Here is a 26,205-nt window from a genome sequence, read left to right as displayed (position 1 = left end):
GGCGCGTCCTCTGGTCTCGCCCTTCACCAGATTCTGGGGATACAGAGAGGAGATGCACAGGTTTCCAGGAAGAGGGGCCTTGTAGAGTCCTCAACATAGACTGGCTGCATGGACGAGTCGGGGAAGCAGCCACGGGCCAAGTCAGAGCCACGACAGAGCAGTCCTCGGGGGCGGGGGCCGGAGGCCACGAAGAGCCCGCGTGTGGGCCGCCCCCCTCTCCACCAGCCGGCCCCTCCTGCAGGCTCCCTCAGCGCTACTAGCACCTAAACCACATTGGTCCCAAGTACAAGAACCTGGGAAAACTCACCCAGCATTTAGACCGCTGGGCTAAGAGATGGCGGGGCACCCGGACACTGGTCTGGTGGCCCAACAATGGGAACAAATAGGGCTTTTTTCTCCAGCGTGTAGAGGTGCTATTCGTGGAGCACTGAATTCAGAAGAACTTGTCTAAACACACTATCGCCTCTGTTTAAGGCTGGTGAAAAATAACACTTAAAATATTAATGTTCCAGCTGTGCAGAGACGTGACTGCACAGGCTAAGCGCTTGGCACTCACACAAGAAAGGTAGTTTGAGAGCCTAGGAGAGGAGTTACACACACGGGAGGGGACGAGTCAACGCTGAGCATAATGAGCCAAGTTTCTCACTGTCCTAGAAAGGAGAACGTGGAAAGTGAGAAGCTGGACTGCACCTAGTGTTGCACCCGAGTGAAAAGTACCAGTGTGAACTCATCGACTTTATATACAGATACAGAAATACAGAGGTCACTGTGTGCACACGGGTACTTTCTATGTGGCTGCCCAGATGACTTGGGAACAGTGAGCAATAGCAAGGAGCACACCTAGCACCAAGTTTTGCTTTCTTTCTTTTTTTAAAAGATTTATTTATTCATGAGAGAGAGAGAGAGAGAGAGGCAGACATAGGCAGAGGGAGAAGCAGGCTCCCTGTGGGGAGCCCAATATGAGACTCGATCCCAGTACCCCAGGATCATGACCTGGGCCAAAGGCAGATGCTCAACCACTGAGTCACCCAGGGGTCCCTCAAGTTTTGGTTTCTAAATACAATGTCCATGGAAGGGAACCAGAGCTCCTTGAAGAAATGGCTAAGTCCAGGTCTGGCGCATAGAAGTACAAGAGCCTGGGACACGGTACTGCACCACAAAGTGAGGAAGTACTCAAAAGAGTGGGAAGAAAACGCCAAACACAGAAAATGGCCTTCAGAATGCACAAAACAATGGCAAAACCTGGGTCAATGAGCACATCAAAACCGCAATAGTAATGGATTATATACCACTGAATAAAACTGCAATTTGAGCCCACAGCGATGCAGGTTATGAGTGGGGAAAGAGAATGCCAGAAGACAGGCTTGCTAACTAATACATGTAGAAATTATGCAATCTGAAAATCACTTGGCAACCATCTTAGTAGTCCATCAGGCAAGAAGCATCAATGGATATTAAAATTCACGGGGCAAATTTTCAAGAGAAATAGGATATTCTGTCTCAGAATTCCTTATCGCAAAACACTTACTAAATACAAAGGGGCATCGAGTAACTGTTCAGTGGAGAAGCTGGGCAGACACCACCTTCCTTGAACAGAATGAACCAGAAGTGGGACGAGCCGACACCCTGTGCCCCCTCATGAGATGCAGTGAAAAAAAGCACAGTAGCACTTCTGTAGTTCTTCCAAAATCACATTAACTGGAGTTTAGTCATGAGGAAACCACCACACATACATTAAACCGAGGGCCATTCTAGAAGACAACGGTCCCGTGGTGTAAAATGTTATGGTCATGATGACCAAGTATGGGCCGAGGAAGATATAAACGTGGATCAGGTCCCCTTTGCTATGAAGACACTTACGGACACTGAAATGGGTCCGGGAGCGGAGGTGTCCATGGGAGCACTTTGTATTGTCCCCAGGACTTTTCTGTGAGAAGTTGTTTAGGGGTGAAAAGTTATTATTGGTTTTTGCAAAAATGCAAACATAGTCTAAACATTTTAACACTAAAGATATGAAAATAATTAGTGAAAATATTGTACTTTAATTTCCTCAGAACTGGACACAAAGTAAAAATTAGTGAAGCTATTATCAAACCAACACAGGGAGGCCTAATTGACCAAAAAAGAAATTTGAACCCTGCCCCCCTGCCGCCACCACCAAAAAACCTAAAAGTTGCAAAAATCACTCCAAGGTTCCTAACGTTGTCCAAAAATATCTTCACCTCAGCTGTTCCAAGGCCACCGCCACCAGCCCCAACCATTCTCATCCGGTTTGTAGCCACTTTTGAGTAATGTTCCAAGTATTCTTCTAACTTGCTGTTGCAAATTAGAACCCAGACTGGCTTCTCTTACTGCCGAATCATCGGTTTTGAGACGACTCTGGACTTTGTCCGAGACGGAAGCCAGTTCCACAGGCAGTCACCAGGCCCGCGAGCCACTGGCTTCCATGCGGTCGGCGCATCTGGAGAGCCAGCAGGAGCCCCCCAACCTTCAGTCAGTGACAGCTGTCCCGAACGCGGGGGTGGGGGTGGGCCACGAGGCTGCTTGCTGGACGGCCGGGGTTCAGAGGAGCTTCCTCACTGCCTGAGGAGGATTATGCGCTCTCAACAGGAGTAACTCCCACCAAACCAGCTGGGAAAGGATGAGGTGCTAGGTCAAGAAAATTGGAAAATGAAGTGACACAGGAACCAGAAGTCCGTGATGGCTATTTTTCTAATCTGTGCTCCTGTAAGACAAGTGGGTGAAGAATCCAGTACTACTCAGAATGTTCTGTCAGAATTTCCAACTCAATGGCAGGGACCTCCTCATCAATCATTGCGGAATTGGCAGCACCACGCACACGAAGCCGATCTGTCACCACTGAGGTTTCTTCGGGGGTCCCAGCCTCCTCTCCACGGAGACCCTGAGGGACCACTGCTCTCCCGACCCACCCACCCCCAGGAGAGGCGGCCTTTTATAGCCAACTTGTCACCACCACTGCTGCGGTGCTTAATCCTTTTCCTAGCAAGTCCAGGCCTTCTCTCCCTGTCTTGTCACTGCCCCTCCCATCCTCCCATTCCCGAACTACCCACACTGTTCTGGAAACTAGTCCGCTACCCAAACAGGTCCAACAGTTATACTCCCCCTCTGGGGTTCCCCCCACTCTCTTCTTCCAGCTGTGGTTAAGATGCTTCTTCCAATGGTCTCAACTCTGATTCTAGAGCCCAAAGGTTCCCAGGTGCATTCATCTGACTTTGTTCTGGCCAATTCATCACTATGCCAGGTGTTCTGAAGTGTGCCTACTGCTGAATTTCATTATCCAACTGTTAAGAGCAAGGAATGGCGCAGCAACAGCAAATAATAATGTCAAAGCGGTACCTAAGACACCACATACATTAGGCTAGCACATATGCTTAATACCATTACTCTGGAAAGAGCTTGTGATGGTCTCAAGCAAACCAAATTGAAGCTAAGACCCAAAGTCAAGAGGCCAAGATGACACAAGAACAGGAAGCATCATACACTTTAATATATGACGGGTGAATCACAGTCTAAACAGCGGTGGTTTTTTCTGTAAAGGGCCAGACAGTAATTATTTGGGCTTTGTAGGCCCGTCTCATCTCCAACTATGTAACAGTGAACCTCTGTGGCACAAAAGTAGCTACAGGCAATATGTAAACAAACGAGCATGGTTTCAATAAAACTATAAACACTAAAATTTGAATAATCATCTTCAACATCATAAAATCCTTTTTTTGAAAACAACGTAAAGACCATTCCCAGCTCATGGGACTGAAGTTAGCCAGTCCCTGGCTTTGATCTTCGAAATGGATGTGGGAGGTCAACTAACATGACAGGTTGTACCCAAGCCTCATGCCTAGGGAGCTCACCAGAACCGACTTGGTCAGGAAGGATTTACACCATGAAATTGCTTAATTTTGGTCGAATATTTTGTAGTTTTATTAGGCTGGTTGCTGTACGACAAGAGCATGAGAAAAAAGGGAATTTAAAATTTCAAAAAGCCCTCATGAACACTGATCTACGGTCCAGCAAGTATTCCATCTCTGTGTTGATGTTTTGATTGAGGACACAGGAGACCCAATAAAACTGACCCAGCACCTGGCCCCCTAACATGCCCATCACTGAAGAAAACATAACTATGGGTGACACAGGCACTGTCAGCTCTCAATCTAAGATTCTATATGGCAAAGGGATCATTTTAAAAAATGAGAAGTGCAATGGTGGATGTATTGAAAATATTTTATAATTAATTCTCTAGACTCCTAGCCATGTAGTACAGGAAAAAATTATATGCTGGAAAATAATATTTTTAAACAATGTGAAGACATATTTGACTAAAGGATGGCAGTAAGAATTTAATATAAACTTAAGCTTCCTCACATTTTCCAGAGCAACTGAACAATAAAAATATTTCAAGAAACAGAATACCTCAAACGCAAAATTCCAAAGTCAAAGAGCCACTTACATTAAGAGATTTACCAAAACTGTTTGTAAATTAAAAGACAACAGCAAAAGGTCACAAAAAGCCTGTCTTTCACAGCATCTTGGCTAATTGTTTCGGCAGATAAAACAAAGTAAAGAATGGCCAAAACTTGGCCTCAACTGTCTTCTTATAATAATGATTAATCCCACTATTTGTGGTTTTATTGTCCAAGGACAAAAACTCCATGCCACCAATTTCTGCTGTCACTTTCCAGAGAAGAGGCTGCTGCTGGGGTTTGTGTGTGTGTGTGTGTGTGTGTGTGGTTATTTCTTTTTTCTTCGCTTTTTGCTTTTTTCCAGTTTTCGCTATGCTGAACAATTAGGCAGCAGAGAATGACATAAAAAAAATGAAAATATTCCATTATTCGACCAGAAATGCCCTCTTCCCAACTCATTTGCTTTGCCTTGAAAGATGAACATATTTACAAATCCTTATTTTATTCTCCTGAGACATTTTGCATGATCCATTATAAAACATACAGGTAATACAAAGTCCAAAGGTCTGCCGTGTTTAAGGAATACACACATGAAGATTAAACTCATGATAACACTGTGGGGAGAAATCATGGTCTCATTTATTTTCATGAGAGACAGGTACGAATGCATGACGTAAAAGCTTAAAAGTCATCCCCAAACTTTGCTAAGGATTATTGCCAAGAGATTACGCAGGGAGAAATCTGTGCAAATTCATTTTCTTTACTCGGTATCAGATGGTAGGAGAAAAAACTATTCCTTTAAACAGTCTTATTTATATTCAGGAAAAAAGATTTGAAAAACTCAACAAGTAGACATATTCCCCCTCTTTATGATCAAATAATAATGCCAATGAAGATTCTAATAAAAACAGTTGAAAAAAATTCAAATAAAAGCCAACACTGCTATTAAGATTTTTCTTTTAATATGCCATGAGATATTCTTGATTGTATATTTTCCAAAGTACTTTTCCAGCTGCATCTCCCAACCTTTCCAGAAGATTCCACCAGTCTTTCCAATGCAATAAAAGATGCTGGATTATACTTTTGTCCACCTTCTCTTTTTGAAAGTAATATAATCCTAATGACTTTAATGGTCATACATTCTTATCTAATAAGGAAAAACACTTACAAATATCAGAAACCCAGTTTTGAAACATTTGCATTAATTTTGAACTGAATCAGCATTTTTGTGGGTTTAAAAAAAAGGCAGCAATTTGAACTCACGACTTATTGACAAACACATTTCTGCAGAGGGAAGGGGAAGAGAGGGATAGTGAATGCTGCATTTCTCCATTGGCCCCAAAGTGCTAATTTCACAAAGGGATACATCAAAAGCAAACATGCAATGGTGGTTTTAAAACTTTTACTGCAATATAACAATGAAGTAAACAGTAATTAGACACCTACCAATTTTTTCCCAAAACAAACCAAAAAAAAAAAAATGTAAACAGGAAAATAACTCTGCCTATACTTGTACAGCTTCTTAAATCATGTTAGAAGGGTCTCACATTCGATGATCAAGAAATTTTAAAATAGCAGTAATTATTTTCATTTTAAGAAAAGGACCCCCTCCCCCCCAAGTATTTAACATGAAAGAATGGGCTTTCTTACACATTAATTCAATACGTATTTGAAGCAGCAACAATAACCATCAATAATTTGGCATTTCTGTTTACAGTTGCTCCAAAATTTTTTCAATTTCACAAAGCCATTATCCAGTGTTGCCATGAAATAGAGACTGTAAATTCTAGGTAGCAAAGATTCTTTCTGAAACCAATGTTAAGTCAAAGAAATATAAAGCAGGGCATTACACTAAATTTCTGGATCTAGTACACTAAAAAGAGTGAAACCTAGGAAAAGTTACCTACTGTTTTATAGAAGAAATAAAGACCTGCAAAAGCTGATTTTTGGTTGTATAATATTTTACACACTGTGTGGATTTGCGGCATCTGCTAATTGAAGCAGACATGCACTGTATTTATCCCTGCCCTATATCCTAGATCCCTCCCTCCCCACCCCCAACAATCTACTACCTTATACCAAGTATTGTGGATATGAGCCCAAGTCATCCCAGACAATCCAGTGAACAAAGTTAGTGTAATGCACTGGTGTGAAGTGTGAGATTAAAAAAAAAAGTCCCTTTCAATCTTCATCAAAGTTTTGCTGTAGAAGAAAATTGGCAGCCAAGTTCTCATTCTTCTCACAAGCAAAATACGCTTGTATCACAAGTCCTTCAGGAAATCCTAGTGCCTTTAACTGGAAGAAAAGAGAGAAAACACACATGGGTTCCAGCAGAACCAGTATAGGCAGATCAGCATTTGAAAACATGAAGACATGAAAAAGCTTTTGAAAACAACACATGGAACACATGCTTATTTCAGTGTGGATTCATGTCCAACCCCAAGCAACTAGATGGGACCTATTGCCTTTCCTTTATCAATGACCAACAAAACTCTGCTGCTAGTTAAAGCCATTAGACAAACAGATACTCTGCTAACACTCTGTTACAATAAAAATTAGTTGCTGACTTCAGTGGTTTAAAAATAAATGACCCTATAGAAATGTATAAATCAAACAGCTTTTAGTATGTAAGGGGGAAAGATACAGATAAGAGCAATGAAAGAGGATTGTTTAACTACTTCATCCAATCATTTGTAAAGAATGTCAGTAGGCTCAACTATCAGTCTCCATCTCCTCACCTAGAAAAATGGGTGGTCAATTATTAATAATATTACATGATGTATTTTGAGATTAAGATTAGGGTACTCTATATCTGCTTAATTTTTATAGAATTTTAAATGGTGATAACAGCTACTTAGTGGTTTTCCTAGTCTATTAAAAAAATCACTTTGATTCAAAAATGACTGCTTATTTTGAAAGTCTTTAAGCACTCAGCTATCTAATTCGTTAGGTACTATATATCTGTCAGCCAAGTATTTATGAACCCTCTGTTCAACTGTCTAAATCACCTTGTATTAGACTGTATCAAGAAATGACCTTAAAAAAAGGTCTCAATTCAGCATGATTAATATTCATCCATGAAAGGAAAAGAAAAGCTCAAAAATGATTTTGTTACCTAGGTCTGGTCCAGATTAAAGCTGGGCTAGCTGAAGTAAAAGGTAGATAGGGCACGATCCAACTACATGCTTCTACAAGATACACACTTTAGATTCAAAGACACAAATATGCTGAAAGTAAAAGGATGAAAAAAGATATATATACCACACAAACAATTACAAAAAGGAAGCTTGGAGTGGCTATATTAATATCAGACAATACACATTGTGATTAAAAACTGTTACTAAAAACAAGGACATATTCTGATGATAAACCATCAGGAAGACTTTGTTATAAAGAAATGTAACAACAGAACCCCAAAACACATGAAACAAAAACTGACGGAATTGAAGGGAGAAATAAATGGTGATTTAACAGTAGCTGGAGACTTTGATATCCCCACCTTCAATGCTGGACACAACAATCAGGCAGGAGACTGACAAGGAAATAGATTTGAACAACATTAAAACCAACTAGACCTAATAGACATTTATGGGACACTTGACAACAGATCACTCATCCTTTTCAAGTATGTATCAAATATTCTCCATAAAGACATGTTAGGTGACAGAACTAGTCTCGATACATTTAAGAGGATTAAAATTGTGCAAAATACATTTTCTGACCACAGTAAAATGAACTCTGAAATCAGTAACAGAATAAAATTTGGGAAATTCAAAATCTGTGGAAATTAACATAATCCTTAACCAATGGATGAAAGAAGCAATCACAAAGGAAATTAGAAAACATTTGAGATGAATGAAAACATCCCATGCACTAAAACTTAAAGGATGCTGCTGTACCAGTGCCTCGAGGGAAGTTTACAGCTGTAATTATCTATAGTAAGACAGATCTTAAATAGATAATCTAAGGTTCTATTTCATGAAAGTAGAAAAAAGAGAAAATGAAATCCAAAGCAAGCAGGAGAAAAAGAATAAATATTAGAGAGAAAATATGTAAAATAGAGACTAGAAAAATAGAATCAATAAAACCAGAGGTTGTTTTTTTTCTTCAGAGTAACAACATTGACAAACATTTTAGCTGAACAGGGAAAAAAAAAAAAAGAAATCCGAGGATTCAAATTACTAACATCAGAAACGTGGTGGAAACACTACTTTTTATAGAAATAACTATTTTAGGAAAATACTGTGAACAGTTGTATGCTAACAAATTAGATAATGCTGATGAAATACACAAATTCCTAGAAAGACAAAACCACCAAAACTGACTCAAGAAACAGAAAATCTGAATAGCCCTTCATAACAAATGGAGAGATTGAATTAGTAATTACAAAATTTCCCAAAAAGAAAATCCAGGCCCAGATAATTTTACTGGTGAATTCTACCGACTGTTGAATAAATTAAAACTATTCTTTATAAACTCTTCCAACCAACAGAAAAGGGGGAATGCTTCCTCATTCTTCAATGAGGCCAGTATTACTGATACCCAACCAGACAAAATCATCAAACACACAAAAAGCCACAAGCCAATATTCCTTATGAATACAGCTGCAGAAATCTTCAACAAAACACTGGCAAACCAAATCCAGCAATATATAAAAAGGACTATCCACCATAATCAAGTGGGATTTATCCTAGGAATGCAACACTGGTCCAACATACAAAAATCAATGTAATAAAGTGTTAACAAAAAAGAGAACAAAACCATACTATCATCTCACACATAAAAAGCGTCTGACAAAATCTAATACCCTTTTGTGATAAAAACACTCAATAAACTAGAACAGAAAGGAACTCCCTCAGCCTGATAAAGGGCATCTAGTAAAACTCACAGCTAACATCATACTTAAGGATGAAAGGTCTCTCAAGATTGGGGACAAGACAAAAGATGTTGACTCTCATCATTTCTACTCACCAATACCATGTATACAGAAAGCTGTAGGCAAGACAACTAGGCACGAAAGAAAGAAAAAGAGGAAGGAAAGAAAAGAAAAAAGGAAAAGAGGGAAAAATGGAATAGAAAAGAAAAGAAGAAAGAAAGAAAGGGCATCCATATTGGAAAAGAAATTAAAACTAATTGCAAATGATATTCTACAAATAGGAAATCTTAAGAAACAAATTATCAGAATTAATAAAGGAGTTCAGGAAGGTTGTAAGATAGAAGTTGTATTTCTATACAGCTAAGCAATGAACAATCCAAAACTAAAATTAAGAAAAACATTTCCATTTATAGCAGCATCAAAAAGAATGAAAATGCTGAGGAATAAATTTAACAAAAGAAGTACAAAGACTATAGAACATGTCTGAAATTACAGAAAATCTAATAAATGGAAAGGCAACTCTTGTTTATGGCTTGGTGAGAATGTTGCTAACATGGCACTACTCTCCAAACTGATCTGCAGAAAAAATACAGAGTATTAAAATCCCAATCAGTTTTTGGTTTCGCATTTCTTCTAGAAATCAGACAAGAGGATCTTAAAATTGATAGAGAAATGCAAGGAATCCAGAACAGCCAAAACAATCTTGAGAAAAGAAAACTGGAGATTTCAAAACTTACCACAAAAAAGCCACAGTAATCAAGACTGTGAGGTATTGATTGGCATAAGATAAGCATATAGATCACTGGAACAGAACTGAAAGCCCAGTGAACCCTCACAATTATGGCTATTTGATTTTCAACAAGGATGCAGGACAATTTAATGGAGAAAGAGCAGAATTTTCAGTAAACGGTGCTGGATATCCACATACAAAAAACAAGAAGCTAAACTTCTACACCTCACACTACAAACAAAAATTCACACAAGATCACATAGACCTAAATACAGGAGCTATGTAAGTCTTCAGAGAAAAAACAGGAGTCAGTCTTCTGTTCTGACCTTCCATTAGGCAACTTCTCTTAGTATGACACCAAAGGCACAAGCAACAAAGAAAAAAATCTTCTTCAAAACAGAAATCAAAAACTGATACCCCTAACCATTAAAAGAAAGTAATAATAAAAAATTTAAAAACGCTATAGAACAATTGAGGCAAGTATCATTCACTCACTTCAGTTACTTGAGGGGGGAAATATTAGCATGATATATAAAGTATCTTTGAAGAAACATGTAATTATAAACCTTGAACACTTGAAATGTTTTATCATATATATGGACAAAATATCTTTCAAATGATTTTCTAAGTATTAAAATGCTCTTTATAAGACTTCCATCTCAACACACTTGCTAAAATAAGACAGGGCAGTAACTGATTCCCTATTTACAAATATTAACAATAAAGGCCAGAGAAAAATGAACGACTTGTCTTTGTATCATGCAAACTAAGTTACTGCAGTGCCTCATGTAAACTGGTTAACCTAGTAAGGATGAAAACAGAATCATGGTATCAGGTTCTGATGTTTAACATACATATTTTTTATATATAATTCACATACATATCTATTTTACACTCTAGTGACAGCAGTAAAGTAAAATTTAAAAAAATGAATAATCTTGAGTTAGGCATTCACTTTAATATAATTTTCTTCATAAATTTTAAGACCTAGATGAAATTTTTAATTTTTAAAAATATTTATAACTATTTTATAAAGCTAGATTGGCATTCATTGCTAGTCCCTTGGCTTCACAAAGACCAAGATGTGAGAGCAGGGATGAAAAATACACGGTCTTTGCCTACTGTTAATCCTTAGAACAATGCTATATTTGGCTCTGTCCAATATAATATCACCAGTGGCAGAAATATTCTGTATCTGTGCTCCCAAGGCAGCAGCCACTAGCCCCATGTGACTAATGAGCATCTAAAATGTGGCTAGTGTGACTGAAGAACTGAATTTTCAGCTTTACTTCTACTCACCCTTTCTATAGCTTCTTTTTCCTGAGGTGTTACTTGAATGTAGTTCATATGACCACTTCCGGCTTCTGCAATTCCTCCACTGCCACCTCCACCCCCTCCTCCTTGACCACCAGCTTCTTGAACTGGTTCATTTAACATCTGAATAAAATGCTCCTGGTGCTGGCTAATTTGCTGTGGTAATTTGAAGAACAGAAAAAACAAAAAACCAATGCAATGACAAAGTATCTTCAGGAAACTAAGAATTCTAAGTACAAATATGAGAGAAAGCTAGAACTTTGCAACTGCCTTATTTTTAGAATGATTCTGCATTATTTAATCTTTGGAACAATGTGATCTCTCTTATAATATTAACGAAACTTGGTACTTCTGAGTGAGGTAAACAGCGAAGAATTAAAAGAATTCAAATTCTCTTTCAGGGTTGCCTGGGTGGTTCAGTTGGTTAAGCAGCTGCCTCTGGCTCAGGTCATAATCCCAGGGTCCTGGGATGGAGCCCCACATCAGGCTTCCCTACTCAGCAGAGGGTCTGCTTCTCCCTCTCCCTCCTCTCTCTTTTCATGCTCTCTTGCTCTCAAATAAACAAAATTTAAAAAACAAAAAATAAATTCTCTCTCATAAATGCATCCATTTCCCCAAATTAACGTTAAAAAAATTACTTGGGGCCTATAAAAAGAAACAGAACTTCTGTATCTTCCACACTAGTAGGCAGTACAAAGCTGTATAAAACTTACTTTGTAACTTGAGCATTAAATAAGCCCATGGGTATGTCTTTAAGAGGCAGTGCTGCACTGATAATAAGTTTGGGAAAAAAAGATTTTACAAACAGTTTCTATGGTAAAGAGTTTCTCAGATTCTTTAATAAAGTATTTCCCCAAGGATGTAAAGTGTTAGTAGCTGATCAATTTAAATTAACCTAACCTCCACCCCCAACACACTCTTTTTTTAAAGTACATCTAACCTATAGTATGTTCTATTGAGTGCAGCTCAGAAAAAGTTTACGGAGCTTGTGGGGGGGGAAAGGGAGTACTCATAGACTTTAAAAAATATGATATGCTTCAGAAATTCACTTTTGAAATTAACTCTAATTAAATAGTTACCTGCAGTAATTGAGGATTTTCTCGACCTATCTGTTGTAGCAATGCTGGGAGCAGGGAAGGATTCTGTTGAATAATTTGTCTCATCTGTTGAAATTGAGGCTGATTCCGTAAAAATTCAAGGGGATGTCCTAAAAAATACATAAATATTTTTAAGCAAAAGCAGCCATTACACATACAAAAGGCTGGTTCAATCAGAATTTTAGACAGCAAATGCTGTCAAGTGAAAAAGTTGTTCTCAGATGTACATAAAATAAATAATGTCAAAAATTTTTCAATTGTACCAACAAGCAAGTCTTATGGTACAGAAATTACTATTAGCATAGGCAGAGAGTATAGAATGACGTTTTCCTCAACTGTCCTGGGCACTCAATATTATCAAATAATGAGAATTTATGACCTGCATGTACTCTATCAAATAAAAAGTACTAAAATTGTTCCTAAGATAAATATATACCCAGGACTAACAAAATGAAAAAACCTGCTTATTTTATAAACAACCCAAACGCTTAAGAAAACAAAAAACAAACAAAACAACCTGAGCTTGAATTCCCAGGAAATTCTAAACCAAGTAAGTGAAAAATAATACTTAAAAATTAAAACGTTCAGGGATCCCTGGGTGGCGCAGTGGTTTAGCGCCTGCCTTTGGCCCAGGGCACGATCCTGGAGACCCGGGATCGAATCCCACATCGGGCTCCTGGTGCATGGAGCCTGCTTCTTCCTCTGCCTATGTCTCTGCCTCTCTCTCTCTCTGTGTGTGTGTGACTATCATAAATAAATAAAAATTAAAAAAAAAAAATTAAAACGTTCAGATATGTAGATAAGAAGTTTTGTTAACACAAACTTGAACAATTAGAAAAACAACTTTGAAAAAAAAAAAAAAAAGAAAAACAACTTTGGTTTTGATAATTAAACTTCAAACATTTATAACACATAAATGCTTGAGATAAATAAGATACAAGTCAAGTTGGTACTAATGTATTTACAGCTTGTTAGTCCAAAATCCCATAACAATAATAAATATTAAGGATGCCAAATAAGATACAGAACTTGCAACTTTTTGGAGGTAATGTGGTTGTCTGATTATTCTTAGGAAGTCAAAAATTGCATGTAATTATGCTTTTGAGGTTACTAATTCTAATGAGAATTCTTTATTTATTTATTTTTCCATGAGAATTCTTTAGATGTTATTTCTTAAATTACTCAAGAAAATCATTCAAATTAAAATGGCCATAGGAGTATGAGAAGTATCCTTTCTGTGACACCAGTTTTATAGATGAAGAAATTCAGACTCAGAAACTAAGTTAACACACTAAGTACAGCTAAATGGGATAGGAGCCCATATCTGAATCAAATTTGAGGCCTCGTCTTTCTGAAGAAATGAAAAGCCTGTCCTCTGGTAAACTGTACACAAAATGCTCAGGGCTTTTTGTCAACCAGAGCTGACTGTCTGAAGTAGAGCTAAGAAAAGCATCAAAGAAGGGCTTCTTCAAAATTAACAGTTTAAATTACTTTATCAATACGGCATACGGAAGGAGACTGAAGGAGAATGCAGTTAATTCCTGGGCCTACCAGGCCTACCTCTGTAGTCACCTTTAGCAATGGAAGGGTAGGTGCTGGCCAGTACAGGGAGGTAAATTCAAGCTTGGCTTTTACCTCTAGATACAAGTCTTCAAGCTTCTCAGTGTTTTATTTCTTTGGTGGTATAATAATCACTAGGATCCTATTGGCTTTGAACTTATACATATTTTATGACATTCATAGGGAAAGAGAAGAGACAAGGTGAGCAAACATTCTGGCTTCAGAATGTAACACAAAATGTGAACTGGAAAGCATTTCTTCCTTGAAATAGGCTAAACATATGCCTTTTGCCAAAATTACAATGCTAAGGCCTCAGCAAGAAGATATGTAACAGCTACTTGGGAGAATTCATTTTGGGCTCTTCTCTAACATTAATGGATAGAGACCTTGTGTGAAAAGTCCTCCAGATGCTCCAGGGACAAGCCTTACCTCAGATTAACCATATGTTAGAAACTCAGGACCGTGCCCCCTCCAACTCCCAGTAGCCCAGACTAACCTCCAGGACTCGCTGTGGTTGTTGACGCTGTTGTAGTTGCTGCAGCAGCTGCCACCGAAGATGGAGGAGCCCCAGTGCTGACTGCGGGAGGGGTGTCCACCACAGCCTGACTCTCTCTATCTCCAGGGATCCCCTACAATACAATTTCCCAGCTTTAAAATAGCTTGTCATTCAAAGTTAATTCAATACAATACAAAGTAAAAGATTTATTGATCTATTTAACGTGCTTGTCTAATTTCCAAAAGCATCAAACATGTCTGTTTCAATTAAAAGGATTAAGACTTATCTGAAAGCTGCATATATTCAAATGAGATTAGAAATGATCTGAGCATGGTATAGAAGAATATATATTGCTATAATGTAAGGCAGCACTGTCCAGAAGTTTCCATGATGAAAAAAATGTTCTCTGTGCTAAAAAAAATTTTTTTTTAAAGATTTTATCTATTCATTCATGAGAGACACAGAAAGAGAGGCCGAGGGGGAAGCAGGCTCCATGCAGGGAGCCAGATGTGGGACTCAATCCCGGGTCTCCAGGATCACACCCTGGGCTGAAGGCCGCAATAAACCACTGAGCCACCCGGGCTGCCCTAATTTTTTAATATACTTTTAATTTTATTAAATTCAAACAGCTACCTGTACTAATAGTATTTAACAGCTATTTTACTAGGCAGTGTAGATCTAAGGTATAAAGAGATTTGTAATTTAAAACATAAGTCATAAAAATGATTACATATAACAAACACATTACATCTAACATCAAAGATCATAAACTTGGCATATAATAATGTACATTTTTAAAAGGCTATTAGAATTTTACAATGTCAATACAAATCTTACTAAAATTGGGCATGTTTGTTTTTTATGCTATACATTACTTTAGTTAATTCTAAACTTTATAGAAACTTTCAGCAGCTCTGTGATAGAAAGGTTTGCATTTGTAACCCTAGCCTTAAAATTACCCAAAGAGGGGTTCCCTGGGTGGCTTAGCAGTTTAGCACCTGCCTTCGGCCCAGGGCGTGATCCTGGAGTCCTGGGATTGAGTCCTACATCAGGCTCCCTGCATGGAGGCTGCTTCTCCCTCTGCCTGTGTCTCTGCCTCTCTCTTTCCTCTGTGTCTTTCATGAATAAATAAATAAAATCTTAAAAAAAAATTACCCAAAGAAACAGGTTTTGATGCATGTGCAGTTCTGAAATGATCTCTAGGGAAAAAAGGTCTAATGGAGACAGAGACAGTGGCAACAGTGGCCAAGTGAGGAAGGAGATCTCCTCTACAGATACATGGTTCTGAGAAAGTGTCATCCAGAAAGTATCACATGTAAAAATTAAAGTTGATTATTCAAAACTTAAAAAGTACATATAAGAATTTTAAATATTTAAAAAAAAGAATCTTAAATATTTCAATATTTAGGTGATGCTTTTTCTAAGTTGGTATCATTTGTCTTCTGAAGTTATTTTTAACTTAAAACTGCACTGAAACTTTTGGAACACTATTTTGATGGATGATTTACAAGACTTTTCATATACAACATATTAAAATAAGTCTTTATGAAAGCCGCATAGATTGTGGAAGAAGAATGAAAAGGAAATATTACATGTGGGTAAGGGATGATAATGGCAAATGCTTCCATTTCTCAATAAATCAGAAGTCAGAATCATAAACAAATAAAGAATTAAGCATAACGAATCACATCCAGGGTAATGGCTGCTGGCATTAGATGTCACTCCAGGCATTAGAAACCAATGTTTGTGAAAATCTCTTGACTACTACTGACCATAAAGAAGCTAACAATTCAAATGCCAATGGAACTAGGCAAGTAACAGTGAATTAAATACACAATGTTATGTCAGGTAACAGGGAATGGATGGAAAGATAGTGAATTAAAGAGTCTATAATCTAAAACTTTTCCTTTTTTTTTTTCTTCTAAAACTTTTCTTAAACCCTTGCAAAAATCCAGAATCCAAATTGTTCAGACAAACCAGCCAACTGAATTAATTAATATCCTCAATAGTACACATCCAGGAGAGGTGCCTGGGTGGCTCAGGCAGGTTAAGCGTCTGGCCTTTGGTTCAGGTCATGATCCTGCGGTCCTGGGATCGAGCCCCACATCGGGCTCCCCATTCAAGAGGGAAGCCTGCTTCTCCTTCTCCCTCCCCCAGCTTGTGCTCTCACTCTCTCTGTCAAATAAAATAAAAATAATGTCTTTAAAAAAAGAAACTGTATATCCAGAAGTATGCTGGCCATCCATAAAGCTACTAAAAGGGTAGATTAGATTTTTCTGTCCCCACCCTCCAAACACACAAACTGTCATCCTTTGAGGATGACACGAATGGGGCAGAAGGTAGTACTCTGAGTGGACAGCCAATTTTACAACCCATTTAGCCATGTCCTTTCCTATCTAAAAAAATCACATCAAAACTATTTATTTATTTATTTATTTATTTATTTATTTATTTATTTATTTAATTTTTTTTACATCAAAATCTTTTAGGTTACATTTTACCAACACAAAATGTTAACATACTAAGAAAAATGAAAGCATTATGTAAATTACTAGCACATACTCTCATTCTCCCATGAACTGTTATTATTCCTTTAAAATCTTTGATATTTTGGTCTTAAACTAGAATAAAGTGAAATATTTCTCACCATTAAAAGATACTCCACTGCTCTGTCAGGGTTGTTGAAACTGGCTCTCAGGGCTGCAATCACTTGTTCTCGTTCATATCCCATTGACATGATCTCAGTTACCATATTCTCATAAGACTGACCTGTCACTAAAAAAAAAAAAAAAAGTGTGTGGGGAGGGAAAGAAAGGCAACATTTAATATATATTTCTCCCGTATTTCTTGAGTGTGTATGTATATACAATGCTTCTGGCACTACAGGGCAAAGGGACACAAAGACTATTAACAGTACAAACTACAACATATATAATATGGTAGGTAGAATAATACCCCCCCACCCCCAACAACCTATAAATATGTTAGGTTACAAGGCAAAGTGGAATTAAGGTTGTTAATCAGCTGACTTTAAGAGAGGGAAATTATCCTGGATTATCTGGGTGGGCCCAATGTAATCACAAGGGTCCTTAAAAAAAGAAGGAAAAAAAAGAAAGAAAAAAAAATTAAAAAAAAAAAAAAAAAAAAGAAGGAAAATAAATGGGAGGGTCCAAGAAGCAGATGTGAAAGATGCAAGGTCACAGATGCTATGCTGCTGCCTTTGATGATAGAGGAAGGGGCTATAAGGAATGTGCATAGCCTCCAGAAGAGTTGAAAGGACATAGAACAAATTCCCTCCAGAGTGTACAAAAAGGACTGCAGTCCTGGTGGTAGCCCAGTGATTTAGCTCCTTGATTTTAGTACGGTGAGTACTATGTTAGACCTCTAACCTACTGTGCCTTAAATCTGTGTTGTTTCAGACAAAGAAGTCTGTGGTAACTTACCATAGTAGCAACAGAAAACTAACGTATAAGTACAATAAAAATATCAGATACAAATGTATGACAAATACAGGACAGAATTAGCAGATCAGAGAAGACAACCTAGAGGAGACAGATGAACTACTTTTTGAAAACAAGTAGGAGGGACATTTCAAGCAATCTATTTAACTGTTAACAACTTTAGTTTTCCCTTGACACCTTTTATCATCAAAGCAGAGGTTAGAAGGAGGAAAGTCAGACTTTCACATACCATACAGAGTTGGTGTAAAGCCCCAAGCACTGTTATCCCAGGGAGTCACTTCCCACAGGCTGCCTCCAACCCAAACTCGCTCTTTGTGGAAATGTCAGACGACAGACAACAGTCTGAAAGAAAGCCAATTCTCTAAACTAAACTTATCTCACTTAAGCCATCTTTTCTTCCACTTCTGTTCTGGGTACTATTCCCTTTCTTGTCTCCTCAAAGAACCGGACCCTTTGGTTATCCTCCCTTTTATCCACCTCCCACCCTTCACTCTCCACTTCATTATCCTCATCAGCAATTAACTATATCCTAGAATGTCATCTTAAAAAACAGAAGCATAATCCTTTGGCCACGTCCCAATTCTTCTTCTAGGAATTGGTCCATTTGTCTGCTCCCTTCCCTTTCCAGCTATAGCTACCTGCACAGGCTGTGTCCATGTCTCACATTCCACCCACTCCTCAACCAATACTGATACATGACTTTGAATCTCTAAAGATTTCCCCCTCAGACGTGCCCCACCATTATGTGCCTTCTCCATTTCCATAAATGGCACCTCTATCCACCTATGCACAAGAACGAGAAACCCTGGTGACCGAAAGTTCCCTTTCCCTTCCCTTCCACACCTCATGCACCAGCATATGTGCTAGGTCCTATTCTGAATTATAGTGCAAAACTACCCAGTTCCCTCTTTCTCTACTGCCTTCACTCAAGACCAGGCCACAACAATCTCTGGTCTGGATTACACCCTGCTTCCTTTCCTGCCTCCAAGCCTATAAGCCATTCTTTAGCTGGCTGGAACAGTGAGCTTTTAAAAAGAAAACCTCATCTCATTTAGAGTTCTCAACACTCAACAATCTCCATACAGCACACTCCAACCACACTGATGTTTTTCAGGTCACTTCAGAAGTCATACCTTCTAGAAATGTCCCAGAACCTTTATACACACACATACACACACACACACACACACACACACACACACACGATTCTCTGAGGGTCAGTTCCTTTGCAGGCTCCAGTTCTCAATTTAAAATGTACTACTTTACCATCCTAAGTATGTTCTGTTTTTCTTTATGAAAGCTATTATTTCCTTAAAATCATTAATCATGATTTGCAATTTACTTGGTTTCACCCCTTTTCCTTCCTCCATCTGAACAAAAAGTTCAACTGTGCAAGGGACCCTGACATTTTCCAACACCATCTCCCTGGCACAGACGACACTCATTATCGCTGAATGTTTTTTTTCTCTGCAGAATTTTCAATAAAGGCATTTAATAGCTAAAAAGTATAATTTTAAAAAACTAAATATCACTGACCAAATGTGGTATTTGTATCTTTAGGCTATTGACTTTTCCTTTCCCCTTTCATAAAGAACTTATTTTAATTTTCTTAACTACCCATTCATCTAATTCTAGCACGAAGTCACTTAAGTGCCAATACCTTTTTAGTAATCTAGTTCCCAGATACAGAAATTAACAACATAAACAAAATTAAGAACTGTGAAGTATCTGAACTACACTATTTTGACACAGTGTTTTTCATGTCATTCTCACAGTAACTCCATGAGGCTTATTTTGAGCATGGTATATATAATAGCTGATAAGTCATAGTAGAGACTAACAGAGGCTGTCAGTGTCCAGAGCCCCCACACCTAGTCATCATGCTAAAATCATGCCTCCTAATTAATCAAGTTATAAAACTAGTCATCATCCTAAAATCATGCCTCCTAAAATTAATCAAGTTATAAAACTCAAAAAGAAATGTCTATAAGCAGTTTGATACTTTTTAGATCTTAATAATACAAGGGCAAACTACTCATAGGAAAACTAGAGGCTATGGACAACACAAGAGAGTGCTAATGAAGCTAAAGTGGAGAGGTAATGAAGAACCTATGTGTATCATTAGAGTGAGTTTTGGGCTTCTCTTCCAGGTCACAAGGAGCTGTGAAAGGAATTAACAATGACCTCAGTAGGTCTGCCTTTATACAGAGTCCACTATGACAGGGCCACTGACCAGTTACAAGAGAATAATGCAGGAGTTATCAATGAGGTAAGGATGTGAACTAAGGCAATGAAGTGGCAATGGAAACAAATATTCCAGTAACATTAGGAAGGAGGGTCATGAGACCCTGAGACCCTGGGCTCAACCAGCCATGAGAGGCAGGGAGGTCAAGGACAATGCTAAATGTTTGGTGGAGATGATGATACAAGTAATGATGAACAAAGGAGAATAATTAGATGAGGGAATAAAACAGGACTCAGTTTAGAACCTAAGGAATTTACGGAGGTTGTAGGTTTCCCAGTTGGCAATTTAAAGCACAAGCCTGCAGGTTCAGAGAGAGGTGTAGACTGGAGTTATAATTTTAGGAATCCTTACAGTATAAGAGTGAGTGGTATTTTTTATTCCCATAATTTCAACTTTGAACTATGATCTAGAGAAGATCCATATGCTTAAAGGTCAGGTAAAATAAAAAGAACTAGAAAGCCTGAAAAGGAATAGTCAAAAGGCATGGATCAAGAAAAGAGTAGTGTTGTAAGCCAAAGAAGGGAAGTTTTAAAGTAGCAGGTATCAACATAAAGACTGGGTGAATTAAAGAGTAAAGGGATCCCACAACCTATGTAGTACAGGGTGACAGAAGAGGTAAAGGTAAGACACTGCCTTCAGAGGTGTAGGCACAGTAGCAGCAGCTAAAGCTCGTGCTTTCCAACTGAGGAAGCAGCGGTGTCTGCCAGACAGTTCAGCAGCATCAGGGACAAGTGCCAGTTGGTTGCAGTTCTGTGGGTAGACAGAACCTGACTGATCTCTGTGTCATCTCTTCTAGTACTTCCAGTATCTCTTTACCAACTTCCTAGGATTAAGCCTTTCCCTATTTGAAAGTGATGTCTATTTTGCTGACTGGACACTAACTGATACTCATTTGGTAGCAGACTAGTCAGTCTCAGAAAACAGTAAATGTAAAGATGTAAATGTGGGTATGGTATATCTGGGTGACCTTAGGTTAATTACTTACAATCATTTTGCCCCTACATGCTATGGGCAACCAAGGTACCACTTTCACTGCGATGAGAGGATCATGGAGTTCAAGTCCCATTAGGTCAGAGGCCTACCCCCAGATCTTATGAAGTGCTAATGCTGTTGGAACCCTGCTGCTACAGGAACTCAGGAAAGAATCTAGAAGCCCTTATCACTGAAGCTGCTGCTCCCTATCTTCTGCCTCCCTACCATTTCTAGTAAAGTAGAACACTACAAAGCAGAGGAAAGGGGTTGCCAATAGAGCAACAATTAGCAAGCACAGTAGGAAATGTACTAGAGGTGTTACAATGGGAAAATAGGGAAAAAAACAAGACTGATTTTGGCAGGTTAAGTGTGAAGGGAGATGAAAAAGCATTATCTGAGACAGTAAAAGTTGGGGGACAGAAAAGTACATTCACTGCAAGTACAATACAAGCATCAAGATACAGATGGGACCCGACAGGGCTTCAAACTGGAATAAAGGCTGGAGATGAATAAAGATCAAATGAGAGACAGACTTAGTAACGTTTTGTACCCATTTCAAAAACATTTTGTAATAAGCCTATCCACAGTTCAAACTTTGTTAAGACCTCAGTTAAAATTCACATTTGGAAAATGGAAAATTGTCTGCTTTGACTAAAAGAATATGCTTAACCCTAGTAACACTACAATTTAAAGGATTCAATATATAAATATATTAACTTACAAAGTCTTTAGTAGCATTAACTGAGCAATTATCCAAATCATTTAGCAGCTTGATTATATGCAACCATGAGAATGAACACATTTTCATGATCTAGAAAAATGAAATTTGGAACCTCTTCCCTATTTCTTGCGTTATTTACAACGTAGATACTTACCAAGTGCACTTGTCGCATCTTCAAAAAGGTTTGACCGAGAAGAATCTCCTGATGTACTGAAAAAGTTTTTAGAGAATCGTACATCAGAAAGTATATAAAACTTGAAGTTTAGGAACTGTCCAATTTGTAAAGAGTTTGATTTTAATTAAATGTGAAAGTCTGGCTACATACAGTGTTTAAACCATCTTCTACATTAAATCCCAAAGCTTTACCCATAACATTTATGGCTTGGGAAAAATGTTCAATCTTAAAATTCATTCTATTTTGCAAATGCATCATTTTAAATGTCCAAAGATACAAAATAACAACTGAACAGAATGCTTACCACTTAAGGAACATAAAAAAGTTAACACACAACTATTTCCCCCAAAGAATTCACAACGAGGGATGCCTGGGTGGCTCAGTGGTTGAGCGTCTGCCTTCGGTTCAGGGCGTGATCTCGGAATCCCGGGATCAAGTCCCACACTGGGCTCCCTGCATGGAGCGTGCTTCTCCCTCTGCCTAGGTCTCTGCCCCTCTCTCTGTGTGTCTCTCATGAATAAATAAATAATATCTTAAAAAAAAAAAAAAAGAATTTACAATGAGAAGTTAAATAATCTGTAAGTCAAGTCACAATTATACCAAACAAGTATCCCCCACTTTTCCAAAGTATTTCTTTTATGAGAAAAGTGAAAATGGTGTTTCATTTGTTTTGCAGCAAGTCTTTATAGAGGAACACACCCTGAGAAGTGAGGTGGCCCCACCAAGTTCCTTCCCCAGGGACTATACTCAGCAAGCACCTCAGGAGCAAGCCACCATAGCTCTGAACTGTGCCTGTGAGCATCTATGCTTCATCTAAATTTAGCAAGGTGTGTCCTAAGTTATCAGAAAAGCCTGAGAGGTTATTTTATGGTTCTGGGAATGACCAAAATTTTTTCCACATAAATTTACAGCAGTTGCTTCTTAGCTTTATGTCATTTCGGCTTACAATATGTTTCACAGGAATGCTCTACTTTCAAATAGTAGAGGAAACCTATACGCAATAAATAGCCAAAGTAGAAACCACGTCAGGCTGGAAAGGCCAAGGAAATCTTTATATAACAGAATTTCAGTTAGGTCTTATAGGTAAGTTTTGAACACAGAAACTAAAAGAAGGCATTCAAGTCAAGGCAAAAAATGGAGAGGTGTGATAAAATCTAAGTTGTAACTTAAATCAGTTTAAAAGGACTAAGTTTCTGCTGGGCAACTGCAGAAGTCTGGAAACAAAGTAGACAAAAACAGGATTATGAAAGACCATGAAGAGTAGGCCAAAGAAAAGTTGAAGTTTACAAAGTAGTAAAAGTAGCAGTTAGCAGTTTAGATTAAAACATACATACAACATACACTTATACCTGTGTCCCAATTTTAAAAACAAAACACAGTAGGGGAACCTGGGTGGCTCAGTCAGTTGAGCGTGCAACTCTTGATTTTGGCTCAGGTCAAGATCTTAGGGTCGGGAGATCAAGCTCTGAGTGAGGCTCCAAGTTGAGCATGGAGCCTGCTTAAGATTCTCCCTCTCCTCTTCCTCTGTCCCCCCACCCCTCCTGTAGCATAGCAAGACCAAAGCAAGTGTCTAAATTTGAATTCATAAATTATTTTCTAAGCCTCAGTTTCTTCATCAGTACAATGAAGTCAACAAGAACAGCCATGTATCTATCCCAAAGTGTTGTACATAGGGTTATTGCTATAAAGTGTTTAGCAGAGTGCATAGCATAACATCCAATATGATCACTATGATTAAACTGATTTTTTGGAGTAATTTTTAAATTATCTTCATTAACTATGTAAGGTAACTTATATAGAAAGCAAAATTTTGAAAAGAATTATATGTAAAAAAAACTAATTCTCCTGCCCATGACCCCTGCTTAGGGAACAATCACTACTACCAGTTTCTATATAACAATGACTTGTGTCTTGCTTTTGGGTGTGTTTTATTCTTAATTATCTTACATAACTGTAACGACCTCAAATTTTCCCCACAACCACACAGTATTCCACTTAATTGGCCAAATCAAGTTCTTCATAGGGAAATTTTAGTTAGGTTTACAACTTTCAAATTCTTTCTGTAGGGATGCCTAAGTGGCTCAGCAGTTGAGCCTTCAGCTCAGGGCGTGATCCTATGGATCCTGGGGTCCGGGATTAAGTCCCTGCAGGGAGCCGGCTTCTCCTACCTAGGTCTCTGCCTCTCTCTCTGTCTCTCATGAATAAATAAATTAAATCTTAAAAAAAAAAAAAATTCTGTAATCAAATTTATTAATTGTTCCTTTTATGACTTTTTAAATTATTTTTATTTTTCCCATGTTCTCTAGTTTATGGCTTCACTTTTATGTTAAATATCTATCTAGAATTTATTTTTATGATATAAGGTATGTGATCCATCTTTTCCCCTTCTATTTGGCTAAGCATTAATCCCAACAGCATTTTCCCCACAGTGATTTGAAATTACATCTTTATCTTACACTAAGTCCCCTGGTTTGTATTCTGGTCTGTTTCTAGACTACCATCTATTTAACTGAGCAATCTTCTAGTAAGAGCCATTCTAAATTATTGCAATCATTACCCAGTATAATACATTTTACTACCTGGCAGGATTAGTCTCCTTCATTCCAGTTCTCTTACAAAACAAGTTGTGCTGTTCTGCACACTGCTTTAAAATTTCCTTCTTTACGTATCTCAGATAAGAGCGAGGTGCAGCTGAACCATAATCCTTTAATCTTGATTCTACCTCACCACTTCTCCTTCCCCACCTGCAGAGGAAACCACTTATCAGGGTGCTGTCCCTCTGCTACTATTTTTCTACACATTACTATCCATACCCAGAAAATGTATGACAATGTTTTGTGGCTTTTGTTTGGTTTATGGTTGCTGCCCATATTGTTTCATCATGTTTTTCTCACTTGATAACAAAGCCCTGAAACCACATTCACTCACTATGCATACATACTACATACTTCAGCTGGCTGATAGTACTGGATATCAGGGCTTCTCAAACTTTAGGAAGCCCGAGGATTTAGCAGGAGAGCTGGTTTCAGAGATCCACTCCTCAGTAATTCAGATTTTGGTTAGAGGTTTACTTTCAAATGAGCTCCCAGTGATGCTGATGCAGTCTACCTCCACTTGGAGCAGCACTGCTCTCTAATACGTATAAATCACAGGTCAAGTCATTCTCTCACTAATGAGGTATTTAGATTGGTTTCAATTTGTCTTTAACTACAAATAATGTAGTCAGTCTTTGTGCACATGCGCAGTTTCTCTAAGGTAGAAATAAGTAGAATTTGTATTGTAATAGGTAGTTTTCAAAGAACAAAACTGGCCTAAAGACACAAATGCCTATTAATGAAATGTCAGACCAGTGGTGATGAATAAACTTTCTGATGTCCTTCAAACTAATACCAATGTGTCTCCTGATAATCTCACTAAGTTTTGTGCTTTACAGGACACTCAATGTTTTACAACACAGAGGAAAGGACAAAGGCACATTTAAACTGCCAATTTTCTGAGTTTCTCTCATCCTTCTTTTCCCATGTTATCTTTCTCTAAGGGGATCATTTGGGGGAAGTAAGAGTAAACAGCTGATGTATAAAGCCCAACCAAGTAACTCAGGATCTTCTCTCTGGATGGTCAGTACCATCATCTACTGATTTATGCAACCTCTGTAGGACTGAAAACATAATACTGACTTTTGAGAATGGGTAAATAAAACTGTACCCCCGGGAAGAAATTTTAAAAGGAGATAATAATAAATTTGGATAGATGATACTAGCACATTAAAAATGTACTGATTAATTCTGAAATTCTCACTATGAGCTTTTCAAGAGCTGAAAACACACAAGAAAAGAAGATATACTGCACTGAATGAAGACATATTTAATTACACATGCAATGTTTAAGTGATTTGGGAAACCAATGCATTAAAAAAATTTGTTTAAGTTCCCTCCCATACACAGAACTGACCAACAACCTTCTGATAGAACAACTTAACTGGAGTCTGGGTTGTCTCTCACTAGAAAAGAGTGTTGAATGCATTTCTAAATATACATGGGAGGAGCATCAAGTTAGGCAACAGTGTCTCAGAATGCCTGAAGCAAAGCTCAGCAAGCAGGCTTAGGGGAAGTATTTTATTACCTGAACCCCCTCTTAAAG

At 38.1% G+C, this 26,205-nt stretch overlaps 1 protein-coding gene across 2 annotated transcripts in view; it reads right to left on the bottom strand.

The window, feature by feature from the left end:
* Positions 1-3,484: 3,484 nt before the first annotated feature.
* RAD23B (RAD23 homolog B, nucleotide excision repair protein) overlaps positions 3,485-26,205 on the bottom strand; it is a 45,921-nt gene continuing 23,200 nt past the window's right edge. For both annotated transcript variants that reach the window (XM_025432073.3, XM_035696814.2), the window contains exons 5-10: positions 22,045-22,100; positions 17,139-17,266; positions 14,492-14,624; positions 12,418-12,545; positions 11,324-11,494; positions 3,485-6,713 (exon numbers count right to left, since the gene is read on the bottom strand). In XM_025432073.3, coding sequence (XP_025287858.3) covers positions 6,600-6,713; positions 11,324-11,494; positions 12,418-12,545; positions 14,492-14,624; positions 17,139-17,266; positions 22,045-22,100 — 730 coding nt within the window. In that variant the 3' untranslated portion in view covers positions 3,485-6,599. The remainder of the gene's footprint in view (positions 6,714-11,323; positions 11,495-12,417; positions 12,546-14,491; positions 14,625-17,138; positions 17,267-22,044; positions 22,101-26,205) is intronic.

This window comes from Canis lupus, chromosome 11 (assembly GCF_003254725.2).
Source record: "Canis lupus dingo isolate Sandy chromosome 11, ASM325472v2, whole genome shotgun sequence".
In the NCBI taxonomy this organism is placed as follows: domain Eukaryota; kingdom Metazoa; phylum Chordata; class Mammalia; order Carnivora; family Canidae; genus Canis; species Canis lupus.
Note: the sequence above shows the minus strand (reverse complement) of the source record. Positions and strands in the feature narration are given on the sequence as shown.